Source organism: Mus pahari, chromosome 1, assembly GCF_900095145.1.
Source record: "Mus pahari chromosome 1, PAHARI_EIJ_v1.1, whole genome shotgun sequence".
Taxonomy (NCBI): domain Eukaryota; kingdom Metazoa; phylum Chordata; class Mammalia; order Rodentia; family Muridae; genus Mus; species Mus pahari.
This window is the reverse complement of record NC_034590.1, coordinates 38,307,072-38,323,973: the sequence shown is the minus strand read 5'-3', so window position 1 is coordinate 38,323,973 and position 16,902 is coordinate 38,307,072. Positions and strand designations below refer to the sequence as shown.

The window sequence follows — 16,902 nt, the reverse complement described above, 5'->3', positions numbered from 1 at the left end:
GGCTTCTGGCAGCTGGACCCCAAGCTGAGGCAGCCACGGGTGGTGGCCACAAGATGTCTAGATCCCGGGAGGCGCAGCGCAGGGTCCCGGAGCGAGCGCTCACTCCCGCCGAAGTTTTGGAGAGCCAATGCTGTGGTCCGGGGACTGCAGGTGCCTCGGACAAAGTCTTGAGATTGCCCAGAGAGAGGCCTGTTACCGCGATCACTACGACCCGGCTCCCTGCCTGACCGTTGTCCGAGCCTTGGGAATTCCGGGCCTTCGTGTCCCCTCTCTAAGCTAGCAGAAAGGCAGCCTACTAGGCTGAGGAAGCCCGCGGCGTGGCCTCCCGGCGATGCGCAGAGTTCTCTGGCCGCAACCTAGGTCGGTCTGGGACCGTCCCGCTCCCGCAGGGGCAGGGACAACAGGAGGGGTGGCTGCGGCGGCCCGGTCCCCTCCTCCTCTCCCGCGCCCGCCCTCCCTTCCTCCGTCCTGCAGCCAATTAGGCGGCCCCCTTGGGCGGGAGGCGTGGGGCGCTGCATAAAGGCGCGGAGCTGTCACCCGGAGCAGGCTGCGCACCGCCCAGGCCGAGCTGGTGTGTCCGGGACACGGACTGGGGAGTGAACCAGTCATGGCCACTACCAACGGGGCTGTGGAAAACGGACAGCCGGATGGGAAACCGCCTGCCTTGCCGCGCCCCATCCGCAACTTGGAGGTCAAGTTCACCAAGGTGAGGAGGGTGCCCCGTCGACTCAACGGCCTGGGACTCCTGCGCCGAGCAGCCTGGTAGGGAGAGTGGGGACCAGGAGTCAACCTTGCTAGGAGACCGCAGGGAGCTGCCCACACCTGAGCGTCTCTGGTGGGGTCCGGCTCCTTGGAAACTGCACTTTTTTGAGGGGCACCCCAGAATGGAACCCGCACCTCTGGCTGGGCGATCTAAACCTCAAAGCCGGAGGAGGAGCAGGAGCGAGGCAGTGAGTGCAGCGCCCAGGGTGTGGAGTTGCAGCCTGCAGAGCGCCCCCCCTCCCGCCCCCATGTGTCCGGGCCACCGCCCACTTTGAGTGCTGGTGTTTTTGGTGAATGAGCATAGGGTGATTTCTTGGTAGAGGGATTTCTGGGCTGAAGGACCTGGGTTAGGGGGCGGGAGAGGGGAGAGCTAGAGATACCTGAGCACTCCAGGATGGGTTTGAGGCACACCAGGAACTGCAACTGGGAAGTAAGTCTTCCTGGGCAATGAGAGGAGGGTCTGGTGTGTCTGTCCGCCGCCTGTCCTGTCCGTCCGTCCGTCGTGTTCAGCCTGAACCCAGCTTACCAGGAGAGCTGGGGAGGAAAGATGGACACCACTGAGGAGTACTCCTCAAGGCCTCTAGATCTGGGCCCAGGGAAGGAGCTGCGGGTTGAACAAGGCCATCAGCAGTGCCCAGGCCTAGTGGTGCTTGCCCTTTCCTGGGAGGCTGGAACTGGCAGAGCGGTAAGCTCACCTGCCCAGAGCTTCAGGGACAATGATGTCTGGGAACAGAGAAGGCTCAGAGAGGAAGAACAAGTCTAAATTAAGAGATGCGCTGCTCTGCCTGCTAGATGTAAGGGCATCTGAGGGACAGCAGCGCTCAGCTTCAGGTCTGGAAACCTCAACCCCTCTTATTTTCCTGTCTTGTCCACGGAGCTCAACTCCAGCTGACACGATGCTAAGAGACCGCCTTCATGGGTAGCAATTATCCTTCTTGAATAATTTTAATCAAAAGGTGAAAGCGGCAGGTCGCTATGTGTGGGCTTCAGGTTCTGATCTGTGGGTACTTAGTCCCCCAAAGTCGGCCATGCCGACGTATAGATTGCATGACATTTACATGAACTGTTTTCCCAAGGAATGGCTCTGTAATCAAGAGAGACACAGCCCTTAGGAGGGCTGAAAGTTTTTTAAAATGAAGTTTCCTGATCGCGTCCGCTGCGGAGGGAGAATTCAAGCACTGGGGCTGGGAACCGAGCGAATAATGGCTTCATTTTTCTGACCTCAGTGCGAGGACGCTCCTCTCTTGTTCTGGCGGTGGCTGTTCTGTTTTGGTTTTTACAGTTCTGTAAAAACACCACAGCAGCCAGAAAGGGAACAGGACTGCCTCTTCACTTAGTATTTCACTGAATCCTCCCACAATTGTCTGAAAAGCAGGAAAAGTTTGCCTCTTTTTAGGCGATTTCCTGGAACGCTTTAAAGATGCAGCCTTTATGGAGAGGATCCTGGGACACTGTCAGAGGAGTAATTGGTTCTGACAGAGCCCCCTCCCCTTTGAGGGTTGAAGGTCTGGGGGTGTCTGGCGGAGACTGTGGAACATGGTAAGATGCAGGGGACTGAGAGCTGTGACCCTCGGCCCCAGGGATGTTCCAGGAGATACTATCTCCAGCTGCCTGGTGCCTAGCTACACCTTTCATTCCCCTTTCCAGTTCCAACCTGCTCCCTCTGGGCTTCCTGTACACCTCTGCAGAGACCCCTCAGAACAATGAAAAAGGCCAAGGTGAGCCTTGTACCATCAGGGTGTCCTGGGCTAAGGAAGGAAGCCAAAGCCGTGGAAAAGCAGAATGGAGACCCGGCACAAACAGTAGGGTGTGAGGCCTGTGAGCCAGCAGAGGTGTGCGGGTTTTCCTGACTCACTGTGCTTCTGCAGCATGGAGGACTGGCTGGACCCCAGGCAGCGGCAGGGTGATGTCCCAGCTTCCAGAAGGACAACTTTATCAAAGCTCCTTCATCTATTCTCAGACTTCTACACTTGGTGCAGGGTCATGAGGAGAGGGAGGGTCCTCTGGGGTTTCCCATACTGACCCTAGAGGTGGCAGCCTCTTCCACGGTAGGGACCCACTTTCTTTATCAAGTCTCTCCCAGTAGGAGAGGTTCTCTTTCAGGGTTTCCAATTCACCAAAATACAAAATGTCGCCATCCCTCTTATGAGAAATAAAATTCCCCCAAATCTCCTGAAAACGTAGTCACTTTGAGTTTAGCTGAGTCCGGTAGAAGTTACTGGAAAGAGTGCCAGCAGGATTCTCTTGTGTGACCACCACCTTTATCTCCATCCAGAACACCATCCAGGGCCTTCAGTAATAAAATATGAATCCTGCCTGCATCTCACGGTATCTTTAACCTTACACCTCAGTAATGTCCCACTCCTGCTGGTTCACAAGCCGATGAAGATGGTTTCGTTCTAGACCCGTCAGCTAGTACATTGTGATTCGCAACAATTCAGCCAGCATCCTTGGTGGGCCATGCCTGTGACTGTTTCATCGGTTTGTTTATAAGTTGCTTTAGTGGAAAAAAACTGGCAGCGGGAACCACTTACAAGATCCTACTTACTGGTCAAATAACGAAAACAGCTTTGCTCAGTGAGAAACAAACACTGTGAGGGAGAAATACACCCAGCCATTCTGCAGTTCTCACTTGAGGTTGTTGGCTTGCAAGGTCAATGTCATGGACAACTGAGTAATACACACACACACACACACACACACACACACACACACACACATATACATAGACACACACACATACATGGACACACATACACACATGCATACACACACATATACACATATACATATACATGGACACATACATATACACATACATATACATGGATGCACACACACACACATATATATATATATACATATATATATATACATACATATATATATATATATATATTTTTTTTTAAAGTGTGCCTAGAGATGACGTGTATGTAGCAGACATCTGATCACTGCAATCTGCCTCCATTCCCTGCTATTTAGACTCTGTTTTACCGCCTTCTCATTTTCCCTCCCCCTTGGAACTGATACCAGGAAGGGCCTAGAATCAGCAATTTTCACTGACAGTCTCTATTATCTAACCGACGAAATTTCATCTTCCTTCAAATGGGCCTGCTCCTGGCTTCATTCTCCCCTGCGCACTGACTTAACTCCTTCTCTGCTTATTAATTTCTCGCTGGTGCCGAGTAATTACTTGCCGCATGGCAAAAGTGAACTCTTGGATTTGGTTTCAGCTGGAAGAATAAACCTGTAATTGTAGCCAGGCCTCTTCCCTGCATGCTTCCCTGGGGGCCTGGCCTCCCAGGGAAGGTGCTGGCTGAGCTTCCAGAAGTTGGATGGGTATGTCCGACTGCATCTTCCCCATTAGCCCCAAGCTCCATAGTGAGGGTCTGGGGCAGCCGCTGCTCACTGCCCTAGCCAAGGCCTGGCCTGTATTTGAGGTTCACTCCAGAGATAGCCTGGGGTGGTTTCTTTCTGATAAGCTTCAAAACATACACAAGAGAGCCTGAAACAATGGTAACCAGCCACACACTCCTCTCTCTCTCTCTCTCTCTCTCTCTCTCTCTCTCTCTCTCTCTCCTACTCTCATCAGGGAATCCTTGTGTTCTAAATGAATCGGCTTCAGTCACTGAAACTAGCCTTGCAGTGATACAATTATTATTATCATTTTACTAACTTGCATAAAGTTATAGGATATGTTTTGGGCTGTCCTGGTGGCTGCCCTGGTGGCTGTCCTGGTGGCTGCGCTGGTGGCTGTCCTGGTGGCTGCCCTGGTGGCTGTCCTGGTGGCTGTCCTGGTGGCTGCCCTGGTGGCTGTCCTGGTGGCTGCACTGGTGGCTGTCCTGGTGGCTGTCCTGGTGGCTGTCCTGGTGGCTGCCCTGGTGGCTGTCCTGGTGGCTGTCCTGGTGGCTGTCCTGGTGGCTGTCCTGGTGGCTGCCCTGGTGGCTGTCCTGGTGGCTGCCCTGGTGGCTGTCCTGGTGGCTGCCCTGGTGGCTGTCCTGGTGGCTGTCCTGGTGGCTGCGCTGGTGGCTGTCCTGGTGGCTGCGCTGGTGGCTGTCCTGGTGGCTGTCCTGGTGGCTGCGCTGGTGGCTGTCCTGGTGGCTGACAGGTCTTCTCTGCCATCAGAGCCTGCTTTGTGTGTTAGCTCTCCTCTGTTTTTGGTTCCTTCTAATACCCACTTCTTTTGGATTTTGTTTTTTTGTTTTTTTTTAATTTCATGTGCATTGATGTTTTGCTTGTCTGTATGTGTGTTGGGGGGTATGTGTAGGATCCCCTAGAACTGCAGTTACAGAGAATTGTGAGCTGTGATGTGGGTGCTGGGAATTGAACCCAGGTCCTCTGGAAGAGCAGCCAGAGCTCATTACAGCTGAGTCACCTCTCCAGTCCCGCAAAACCACACGTTTTAGCAGTTGGTTAGAGATTAGAACGCAGCCTGGGGGGGTAGAATCCGTCTCAGTACACTGATTCGATAAATTCCTCTTAAATATTCCATTTTCAGCTGTGTTTTGGATAATTGAGGCCTCTATAAAATAATCTTTTTGCGAGTTACTTATTTCTGGATATAAATGATAGTTTACTATATCACTTAAAGGAATCTAAAATGTTTCTAACCCAGCGACTTAGCTTGGTGTTCCAGCGCTGGCTTTGTCAAAGGCCCGGGGAAGTAGACATTGTGAGGGTGCAGAGATAAAGCCACCATGTGGCTTGAGGAAGCCTAAGGATTTATGGGAAATAAACCTAGGTCCTGGGGGGCTTACTTGGGAGGAGGAAGTGTGCATAGCTTACAGCCTTTGAGGACCTGGCAGACTGTATGCCGATTTATACCCAAACCTGCCCAGCCTTTTCCTAAAGCCTACAAATACGCAAGCTTGAACGTGCACAGTCTTTCTTACCATTTATTCCATCTATTCCCTGGCAGATCCATGCTATTGCTACAAACACAGATATAATTAAAAAAAATAACTCTAAAGAACTTTAAATTAATTCTGCTCCCAGTTGGTTGCTTTATATAATTCTGTGTTCTGTTCCTCACTCCAGGTCTCATCTATAAAACATCCAGGGGAGGGGGTTGGGGAAGAAGTCAGGCAAGACGTTACCTAAGACCCTTAGCATGTTGAAATTGTATGATTTTGATTTGAGCCTAATTTGTTACACTTCCTTTCCCGGTTAGATATTTATCAACAACGACTGGCACGAATCCAAGAGTGGAAGAAAGTTTGCCACATATAACCCTTCAACACTAGAGAAAATATGTGAGGTGGAAGAAGGAGATAAGGTGGGTCCTCCCCCCCTCGCCCTTTTCTAAGTAATTCAATTATAGAGAAATGGAGACCGGGGAAGCTGTGTGGCTTGGCTGTAAGACACATGGGCCCACCTCCAGGTAGGGCCAGGGCGACCACAGCAGCCAGTCGGTCGGGTCGGTTGGTGTGTGCAGCTCAGTCCCAGCCTAGCATGGGATCAGTTACAGATGGTCCTCTACAAAGAGTTGAGTCTTTGATGGATGTTTCTCCATCTCTGAGGATGACCTCAGCTGTCTTCATCACACAGCTAAAGGGAAGGTTTTTATCAATTATTTCAACCTGTAAGCATTAAAGAATCTTTCCAGAAGGCATTTCCTGCTGGTGTGCTTCACCAAAAATATCGTTCTGGCAGGAGACACTTGAAAGGGGGTGGGGGCTGAAGGGTGGGGAGGACGCTCCCAAATGATCCCGGGAGTCGTGAAGATGTCGCGGGACTGCTCAGTTTCTGGGCTAGTGGAAACTCACATGGTCCGGTGAGGCTGTAGTCTGCATAGACCTTTCGCCTAGTGTAAGATCTCCTTTATCACATGGGCATGAGGGAACTTCTACGTGTGCCCTTTGTGCTTTTCAAAGCCATCAAATGTATTTTAAATAGAAGGGCCCCTGAAGAAAGCCTCCTACAGAGGGAAGGAAAACATGGCCCTCTGCTTACCCACTGAAGCACTGGGTGGGTTGCCTGCCTGCCTTCCTCCCTTTTCCCTTTCTCCTTTCTTCCCTCCCTCCCTTCATCGCTTCATCCCTCCCTCCCTCCCTCCCTCCTTCCCTCTTTCCTTCCTTCCTTTCTTCCTCCCTCATCTCTCTCCTTTTCCTTCCTTCTCCTCTTCCTCTCTTCCATCCTTCCCCTTTCCTCCATCCCTCTTTTCCTCCCTCCCTTCATCTCTTCATCCCTTCCTCCCTCTCTTTCTCCATTCTTCCTTTCCTCTTCTTTCCTTTCTTTCTCCCTTCCTCCTGTCCTCTCTTCACCCCTCCCTCCCTCCCTCCCTCCCTTCTTCCCTTCCTTCCTTCCCTCATCTCTCTCATTTTTCTTCCTTCTCCTCTTCCTCTCTTCCTTCCTCCTTCCTCCCTTCTGTTCCCATCCCTTCCCTTTCTCTTCCCTTCCTCCATTCATCCCCTTCTCCAACCCCAATTCTAAGATTGCATCTTACTTTATTTCCCAGACTAGTGGAAAACTCCTAGGATCCAGGATCTTCTTAGGACTACAGATACTAGACATTTTTGTTTTCTTTTTGGTGTTACAGGTCAACCCTAGGGCCTTTTGCATGCTGGGTAAACACTCAGCTCCTTGTTTCTTGAGATGGTTCTCACTATTTAACCCAGTCTGGCCTTGAACACTTGCTCTTCCTGTCTCCACCTCCCACGTCAAGTGCTGAGGTTACAGGTGTACACTGTCACCACTGTCACTGTCACCACTGTTGAACAGATTGTTGTTGTTTTTCTTTTGAAACAGGATTTCTCTGGATAGCCCTGGTTGTCCTAGAACTAGCTTTGTAGACCAGGCTGGCCTTGAACTCACAGGGATCTGCCTGCTTCTGCTTCCTGAGCCCCGGGATTAAAAGTGTGCATCACCACCACCCTGCCAAGATTTTCTTAATATGTACATTGGTGAGGCCAAGAGGGTAGAGTAAAGGTGGAGAAGACCGGAGCTTCCTTCCACTACTGTCACCTTTTCTATGTGCACAGGACACAGCGGCTCACCTGCACAGACTGCATAGACCCTGCTCCCTGTGGCTCCTTAGACTGAAAGGCAAAGAAATGAGGGGGAGCTGAGGAAGAGCTGGGGTGGGGGGACTGACAAAGGGGGCAGGCGGCCCATAAACACCAGGAGGAAACGGGAATTCTCCGGCAAGCATTGGCTCTTCCCATCACCTGAAGGAACGCTTTGCTCTGTGTACCCAGAGACAGAGGCTGCCCTGGCCTCCACTCAGTAGCCAGAACAAGAATCACGCTGTCCAGCATTGGAGATGGTCTTGGCAGAGGCCTCTCCTGACTGGGGTGCAGCATCAGTTACCTGCCGCATCACCCCAGGGAGACACTCTGCACCAAGCCTGTCTGTGTTTCTATCAGCAACCAGCTCCAGTGAGCCCATTCCCCTGAAAGGAGGAGGCGATTCTTCTGTATAGCTCACACTCTGTCCTTTTAAAAGATAAAGGGCAGAGGCAAGGCTCAGTTGCAGGAAGCTTGTCCGGCACATGCAAGGCTCCAGTTCAAGTCTCAGCTTAAAAAAACACCACAAAGCCCTGTGGCTGTTACCCTTCCTTAAGTGCATCACTTAGTGTGGACATGGAGGTCTCTGTGTGTGTTGAAATGGGGCTGACACATAGAGAATCTTCCTTAAAGTTTTAAGTTTTATTTTACTTATTATTAGCATGTATACAGCATGTCTGTGACTCGAGACACTGCCTGGGTTCACCAGGAGGTCAAAGGGCAACTTTGGGGAGTCGTTCCTCTCTTTCCGTTATGAATTCTGGGGACCGAACTTGGATCACCTAGCGTTCACAACAAGCACTTCGCTGGTTGAGCCTTCAACTCTCTGGCCTGGGAAATCTTTCAGTCTTGAGTCATCAAGAAAAATATTTGAGGTGAACGACTGTATAAAACATTAATACTTAGCCTGTACAAAAAAACTAAAAACAACTTACCATATAAAGAAAAAAATCACTTGAAAGCCCCCAAGTCATCCAGGGAATTTAAAAAACGTGTTGCTTTGAAGCTCTGGGCTGCCCCCTCTTTTCTCAGCTCCACAGCAAGATGCTGTTGTGTTGTGTGCCCTCAGACTGCGGTTGTGTGAAAAGTGACACATTCATTCTCTCTGTTTTTTTGCCTTGCAGCCCGATGTGGACAAGGCTGTGGAGGCCGCGCAAGCTGCCTTCCAGCGGGGATCCCCGTGGCGCCGGCTGGATGCCCTGAGCAGAGGCCAGTTGCTGCACCAGCTGGCTGACCTTGTAGAAAGGGACCGTGCAATCCTGGCTGTAAGTACAGGCACTGATCAGGTGTGTATGGGGGGGTGGGGGGGACTGTCCTCACTGCCCTTGTCACTGAAGGATCTGTCCCCATGGGATGCAGCTGGAAACACCTGACCTGTTTGTTTTGTGGGGCTATGGGTCTGTTTGGTCTTTGGGTGTGGGTAGCAGGTGTCCCTGTCTCAAGACTTCCTCCTTGTCATATTGAAGTCAGGCGTCCTCCACTCAGATCAGCCTCTTGGCCTAGCTGTGTAAAGGAAAGGATTTGCCTCTGTGATTTCCAAACTAGAGACATTCACAACCAGTCACCGGAGGCTGGGCTCACCTGACCTTACCTGGACATTTATGCAGTAGCTGTTTTCTGCTTCTTGTTAACTTCCTTGCAAACATAATTCTAACCTTATCAGAGTTCTGCTAGTCTCCCCTTATCTGGGGTTTCAGGTATTCAGAACCACCTCAGATCAAAAATACTACATGGAAAAATCCTAGAAATAAGCAAATTGCATCGCAGTGAACTGTTATCATTTACAATTTATTAGCTACTTCTTCTCATCTCTTATGGTGATTTGCAAGCTAAGTTTTTCTGTGGAAATTCAGCATAGGAAAAAAATGCAATATGAATTTAAGGGTTAGGTGCTAGCTGCAGATTTCAGTCATCAAAGTATAGGTGCTGGGAAGATGTGAGGGCACAAATGACATTGTTTCCAGAAAAATCAAAGTCCTTGCACTATCCGAATGCATCCCTGTATCGTCCCAGAAAAGAACAGCGGTGAGCACATGCAGAACGGTGGTGAGGATGGGATTTGGTTATAGAAGATGCACAGCATAAAGGGCCTAGGCTCAAATTCCAGCTTTGCCACTTACTAATTACACGCTAGTTTCTTAACTGCCTGAGATGTGTTTCTTCAGTCAAATGTCACGGATAATGATATCCAAGTGCTGTTTGAAAAAGAGCCATTTAAAAATCATCAGACTCCCCAGCATATAGTAAGTGCCAACGAGGAGATAGCTATTATAAAGAATAGCTATCATACTGATGCTTCGTGAGCCCCAGGCTCTGACCCAAGCTGCCCCGCCCCCCCTGCTGGCCAGTGTCTTTTAGAGATCTTAGCTTCTCTGCTAGGAAATAGGAACAGGACAGCCATACAGCCTACCCATGGGTGTGCACAAAGGTTGCAGTGCTGGGAAGGCATTGAGAAGCGGGAAGTCTGTGGGTTAATAAGATTCAGCCCCCCTTTGGTCCTGAGGCAGATGACCAGAAGACATCACTGGGTCACAGGAAGTCTTTTGTTTTTAAATGTTTTAGTCAGTGTTATTAGTGTGTGTGGTGCGGGGGTGCACTGTGTGGGTGTGCACTTGCCACAGTGTCTGTGTAGAGGTCAGAGGACAACTTTCAGGAATAGATTCTCTTATTTTACCATATCCATCCCAGGGTTCCAACTCAGGGTCTCAGGTCTTGGTGGCAAGCACCTGTACCTGAAGGTATATCACCAGCCCCACGGGGAGTCTTGAAACCATCAGGACCTTCGCTCTAGCTGATGTACGATTCAATTCCTTGGTTAAAATTTTGTTTCAAACCTTGAGGCCCAGTTTGTAAGAGGGGACATCTCCTTTTTTGTCTTTGACTCAAAAAAATTTGGAAAGGGTATTTGGTTTTGTTTTTTGTTTGTTTGTTTGTGTTTTTTTCTGATGTTGAAAATCAGGAGAGTAGCCATCCCTTTAAAGAACACTATCAGCCAGGACCCGTGAGTTACTTTGGTCCTGAGTTTGTGTACTCCTGGGGGATAGGGGAGCTCTCCTTGAGAGAGGTCTGCAGATACCTTGAGCTCTGTCTCCTCCTGGTGCTAGGCCTCGTGACCTCGTATTCGCAAGAAGGAATCCAAGTGAGAGTGACTTCCTCCCAGGGTAAAAGCTCCAGAGAGCCTCTGGTTTCTTCCTGCACCAAAAACCAGCCGCACTGTTCAAGCTGCCAAACTGGCTTTTTCAAAAACATTTCTGTTTTCCCCCCGCATGAGCTCATCGGTCTGCAATGAGTACTAATAGCAGGCTGAAGAGGATGTGTCCTGGGTAACCCTCCCCGCCCTGTCCTCAAGTGTCAGCGCCATCAGTGGCAGTGCATGGCCACCTTCCTCCCCTGCCCCACTGCCCTGGCACTATAGCATGATCATAGCAGACAGAAGCAGGTGGAGGGGGGGGATGGGGCCACCACCCAACGCACCACTCCTGCCACTACAACCTGGTTGCCCACAAGAAATAAGATCCAGCTCTTGGCCCCAACATTAAAGGGCCCCGAGAATGACTAGGAAATATGGCTTTGAAAACTCTAACCACATCATAGGAGAGCGCCCCTCTCTCTCCACCTTGATATGGTTTCCTGCCTTTTTGAGTAGCAAAATGCTTTATTCTGTTATATTCTCTTGCCGGCTCAGTGGTTTGATGGAGCTGGGTGTTTATTCTGTGTTCAAAGTTTGGAAACAGATGTTGGGGCCTCCATGGCTCGTGACTTTTCTAGCTCTGTTGAGGAACCTAGGCCCAAGCTCTGGTCCTCTGGGTGCTCATCGCTGTGGGTGCCACATCAGGCTCCTCCTTGAGAGGGGGTTAACCTTTGAGTTTGGGTGCCATTTCTGGACCCTCAATTGCAGCCTGGGCACACTGGCATTTGGGGCAGCCACACTAGCAGCAGAACACTAAGACATATTAATTTTTCAGAAGGTTGCGTTTTTCTCTTACTATGCTAAAGAGACTAAGCTTGGGAGTGGCAGAGGTGGCCCGTGTCCGAATCACAGAAGTAACGCGACCACCAGCTCCAGTCTGGAGCTGACACTTGATTTCTCAAGCTCAGTCCTCCACTTGAACTTCAATCTCCTCCACCACCACTCTTCCTCCTCCTCCTCCTCCTCCTCCTCCTCCTCCTCTTCTCCTCCACCACCTCTTCTTCTCTCCTTTTTTTTTTTCTTTTCCCTTTGTGCATGTGGAGATGGATATCTGTCTTAGTTAGGGTTTCTATTGCTGTAATAAAACACGACAGCCAAAAGCAACGTGGGGGAGGAAAGGGTTTGTTTCAGCTTAGAGCTTTCAGGTCCCACTCCATCACTCAGGGAAATCGGGGCAGGAACTCAAGGCAAGACCTGAAGTAGAAGCCACGGAAGCGTGATGCTTACTGGCTTGTTCAACCTTCTGTCTTACACCTTTCAGGACTACCTGTCCAGGGTTGGCACTGCCCACAGTGAGCTGTGGACCCTCCTTAATTAATAAAAAAAAAATGCCCCCACAGACTTGTGTACGGACCAGTCTTATGAGGGCACTTTCTCCCCAAATGACCCTAGCTCCTGTCAGGTTGACGAACCAGCAGTCAGCACAACATGTGAATATAGATGTGCATGCTCAGGTCTCATGTGTGTGTGTGTGTGTGTGTGTGTTTAGGTCAGAGGTCAACACGGTGTGTTGTTCCACAGGAGCCACACACTTTGTCTTTTTGCTTTTTTGGTTTTTTTTGTTTTTTTGTTTTTGAAACCATTTCTGATTGGCTTGGGGCTCACTAATTAGGCAAGGCTTGCTGACCAGTGAGCTCCAGGGATCTGTCTCCACCTTCTTCATGCAGGAATTACAAGAGTGCGCCACCACACCTGGCTTTTCTCAAATGTGGGTTCTGGGGATTGAACGTAGGTCCTCGTGCTTGCACGGTAAGCGCTTACCAACTGAGCTTTCTCCTCAGCTGCCCCTCCCACTGAAAGAACTTTCAGTGTAGCATGCATTTATTGTGAACTGGGTTTTGTTTGTACTGATTCTTTACAACCAACCCAGAAATTTCAAGTTCCTGCTCTACTAAGCAATCTTGCCTAAATTAATGACTTCAGTCCGTAGGTAAGGCTCATTGGATGCTCTGCAGACCCAACGTGGAGGCTTTGGACTTACAGCTTGTATTATCTCATTTCAAAGTCAGGAAGTTGAGGCCCAGAAAAAAAGAAAATAACCACCTTGCCCAAGGCTACCAAACCTTAGGTGGTAGGAGGTAGAAATCCAGGATGGGAAGCAGACGGATACCGTGTCCCAGATTTGCCCACAATGCTCCAACTTGCCTTATCACAGAAAAGAGCAAGAATAGACATATTCTTCATGCGTGGCCATGTTCATGTACTCGGGTGGCTGTCCAGAGCCAGGGGTCTTTGGACATTCCTGCAAGTATAGGCGTCTCCTAAGAAGGTGAAAGTGGATACAAATCCACACAGGCCAAAGGTACAGGGTACTGGGTGTCACGCTGGTCTCCAAGTGGCTGATGTTCAGGGCGAGCCTCAGATCCTCAGACCCAGACAAGCTCTGTCATCTTCAGCAAGCCTGAGTCCTTCCTCCTCAGGAAGAATGAGGGTCACCAAGCACCCGTCCAGTGCATAAGCGAAGGTTGGTCTGACTACCAGTTAGCATCTGGACAATAGTACTACAGTAAACTACTTATTTGGATGTTATGCTTCCTGATTGCTTTAGCTCACACACCAGCCCCAAGAGGGTGAGACTGATAATATCTTCCTTTTACAGAACAGGAAACTGAGGTAGAAGACATCTGAGGGCTCAGCCAGCGTCAACCAGAAGTGACGATTCCCATGGTTAGGGAGATGGTTCCATCATAGAGGGTTGGCAGCATGAGCATAAAGACCTGAGTTTGGATCCTTGGCACCACGTAAAAAGCTAGGCATGTCAGGATGTAGCTGTGAATCCCATAGCTAAGGAGCTGGAGTTAGATAGGAGGATCCTGGAGCTCGCTGGCTAACCAGCCTAGTGAAATCAGTGCGCTCCGGGCTCAAAGAGAGACCTTGTCTCAAAAACTGAGGTGACAAGGAGTTGAGAAGCTACCGAGTACATACATGCCCATACGCACGTGTGTCCACACACTCACGGATATGTATACACAAACATACCACACACAAAGGCTGTGGTTGTTTCTGTCAGTTGTCTCTGAAGTAGAGGTCAGAGAGAAGAACCCTGACTATTTCAAGTCTTCCAAATGCCCAGGGACAGCCACTTTAACCGGTGAGAACTAGGATCCCTGGAAGTTAATGGTGTTCGGCCACAGAGAGTCACTGGGCCCTGCTAGCCTTAGTGACTGCACCCTCATCAGTATCTTCCAATGGGAGCAGAGGCAACCAGCATCCAGTAAGACACAGGCGAGTGTCTTGGGAGTATAGCCCTGGGTTGGAATGAGGAGGCACCTCCCTTCCTGTCCCTAGCATCATCTAGCTCCATAGAGATTTCAACGGGAATTCAGCCCTAGGCAATGTGACAAGTGTAGACTTTCTGTGAGGCCAGATAAGTGGACGTTTCAGCACAGTGCTCCATAGGGCTGCTTGTATGAAAGACAAAGGGGTTTCTTTCACCCAGGCTAGAAATAGAAAAGAATCCCAACATTGAGCAGCGGTACCCAAGCATAGTCTGGCTAGCTTGCCCTCCCTCGTCTGTTTCCGCATCCGGCCAGCAGCCTGCTGGGGAAGCCTTGCACTGTTGTGCTGGTAGCCTGACCCTCCTGAGCTCCCTGGTTCTTTCCAGTGCCACCTTGACCAGCTCAGCTGAGAAGGAAAACCCAGTGTCTTCCCTTTCCGTTTTGTTTAAAAAAAAAAAAAAAAGCCATCTTCTTGTCAGCCAAATTTCTGGAAGCTCCCTAGGGGTGCACGAATTCATGTGTCTGGATGGTACATTGGAGACTGCTGCGCTCTGGGTGGAAGAGCAAATGCCAGGGCGGATGGCACAGAGCACATGTTCAAATGAGCAGCAGTGGAGACAGTGCTCATGTTCACCATCCCCCTGCTTCAGGCACCAGGCAATAAAGGGGGAGGGGTCAGCCCTTGCTGCTAGCCAGCGGGTCCATTTCAATGGAGAGGCGGGTTTTCTGAAGTGCTGTGTAAGGACTGAGGTCTGGAGAGCTGTGCCCTGGGCTCCTGCTGTCTCTTGCATCCCTCTACTTAACCACCGGAGGAGGAAGAGAAAGCTATGCCCACAAAAGATGCTGTCTTGTTCTTGCAGACTCTGGAGACCATGGACACCGGCAAGCCATTCCTTCATGCCTTTTTCGTCGACCTGGAGGGCTGTATTAAGACCTTCAGATATTTTGCTGGGTGGGCAGACAAAATCCAGGGCAGAACCATCCCCACAGGTGAGCCTACGCAGACTCCAACCTTGCTTGGGTCTACTGGGGGCCCTGTCTTCGCCTCCCCCCTTGACCTTTCCCCCGCCATGTGACTGTCCCACGGGCCCTGTCCCCACATGGACCACAATGATTCTTCTTCAAGGGCACTCAGTTCATGTTTTGAACTTGAGCCCAAACCATTTCTTTGTGTTACAGATAAGAGAGATCTGGGACTCTCGAAGGCTTCTCTATTTCTTTCTTTTAATTTGACCCAGTGAAATTCTTTTTTGTTTGTGGGGGATTTTTTGGTTGTCGTTGTTGATGGTGATGATGTTGTGCTTTTGTTGTTGTTTTTGTATGAAGACAAGGTTTTCCTATTAGCTCCAGTTTGTCCTGGAACTTGCTATGTAGACCAGACTGGCTCTGAGATCCAGAGATCCCCCTGCCTCTGCTTCCCAAGGCTGGGGTTAAAGGTGTGTGCCACCACGCCTGGGTCCGTGTGGACTTCTTAACCACAACTGTACTTCTCCCCATGTGCCACCTCTTTTCCAGATGACAACGTTGTGTGCTTCACCAGGCATGAGCCCATCGGGGTGTGTGGGGCCATCACACCAGTGAGTATGAAAGTGTTCCTTCACAGACTGTTTCTGCTCACAGTAACAGCCACTGGCTGGGGACAGGCAATGGGCACAGGGCTCGACACCTGAGGGCTCCTAAGATAGATCAGGGTGTTCAGTAGGAGGCACGGTGGATTACGGCTGAGTGGTCTGATTGGCTGCTTCTCGGGGACAGAGTGTCTTAATTGGGCCTGGGACACAGGAATGTTTGGTCACCAGAGAAGTGGGCTTTGCAAACAGTAAGACCTGCCTGGTCAAAGGCATGGATTGGTGGCCGTCCTCGAACAGCAGCAGAGGGAGGCTGGCAAGTAGGAGCTCAGGCTAGAATAAGCACACCCACCTGGGAGAGAGAGCAGGGACACTTAGGGTCCCATTTCTGCAGCCTGGGACACTAAGGAGCCGAGCCCCGCATAGGTTGGGGAACTTAATCCTACCTATGTGGGAAGCCCTGGGCCACTTCCACAGCAGCTGAATGAATGAGGACTGAGGAGAGACAAGGGAAATGTCACTCCTTTGGCAAGCATTTTGGAGGGAATAGGAAGACACACAGGGTAGAACTCTTGCCCATTAGCATCTTCCAGGATCAGCCGAGCAAGCACTAGACTCCTGCAGTCCTGCATACTCCAATGCTACCCTTCAAAGCCCAATCCAGGCCATACAAAGGAAGCATCCACAGAGGTGGCTGGGCCCTGGGATGTGGGCACAGTGGACCTAGGCCTCCAGGCCCCTTTCTTGTTCTCTGGCCCAGTGGAACTTCCCCCTGTTGATGCTGGCCTGGAAACTGGCTCCTGCCCTGTGCTGTGGGAACACCGTGGTCCTGAAGCCTGCGGAGCAGACCCCTCTCACCGCTCTGTACCTAGCCTCTCTCATCAAAGAGGTAAGGAGTCTGACGAGGAAACAGTATGCATTCTGGATAGATCCACACACCCAAGAGCTAGGCATTACTGAAAGCAGTGACAGCAGCCAGCCACCAGCTCCCTATGCAGAAGGAAGGGCCTTAGTGACTGTGCACATGTGAGCTGATCTGGAAGCTGCTGTTCCTCACCACAGTCCTAATAAGAACCTGCCCCTCTCGTTAAGGCATAAACCAGTGGTTAGCTCTCTGTGTTTTATCTAGAGCATTGCAAGAGGGGGCCAAAAAAAGAGAT

At 50.5% G+C, this 16,902-nt stretch overlaps 1 protein-coding gene across 1 annotated transcript in view; it reads left to right on the top strand.

The window, feature by feature from the left end:
* The first annotated feature begins 550 nt into the window (after nt 1-550).
* Nucleotides 551-16,902, top strand: part of Aldh1a3 (aldehyde dehydrogenase 1 family member A3) — a 37,071-nt gene continuing 20,719 nt past the window's right edge. The window contains exons 1-6 of the mRNA XM_021191206.2: nt 551-706; nt 5,933-6,037; nt 8,891-9,031; nt 15,035-15,164; nt 15,690-15,751; nt 16,503-16,631. Of these exons, the coding sequence (XP_021046865.1) occupies nt 608-706; nt 5,933-6,037; nt 8,891-9,031; nt 15,035-15,164; nt 15,690-15,751; nt 16,503-16,631 (666 nt within the window). The 5' untranslated portion in view covers nt 551-607. The remainder of the gene's footprint in view (nt 707-5,932; nt 6,038-8,890; nt 9,032-15,034; nt 15,165-15,689; nt 15,752-16,502; nt 16,632-16,902) is intronic.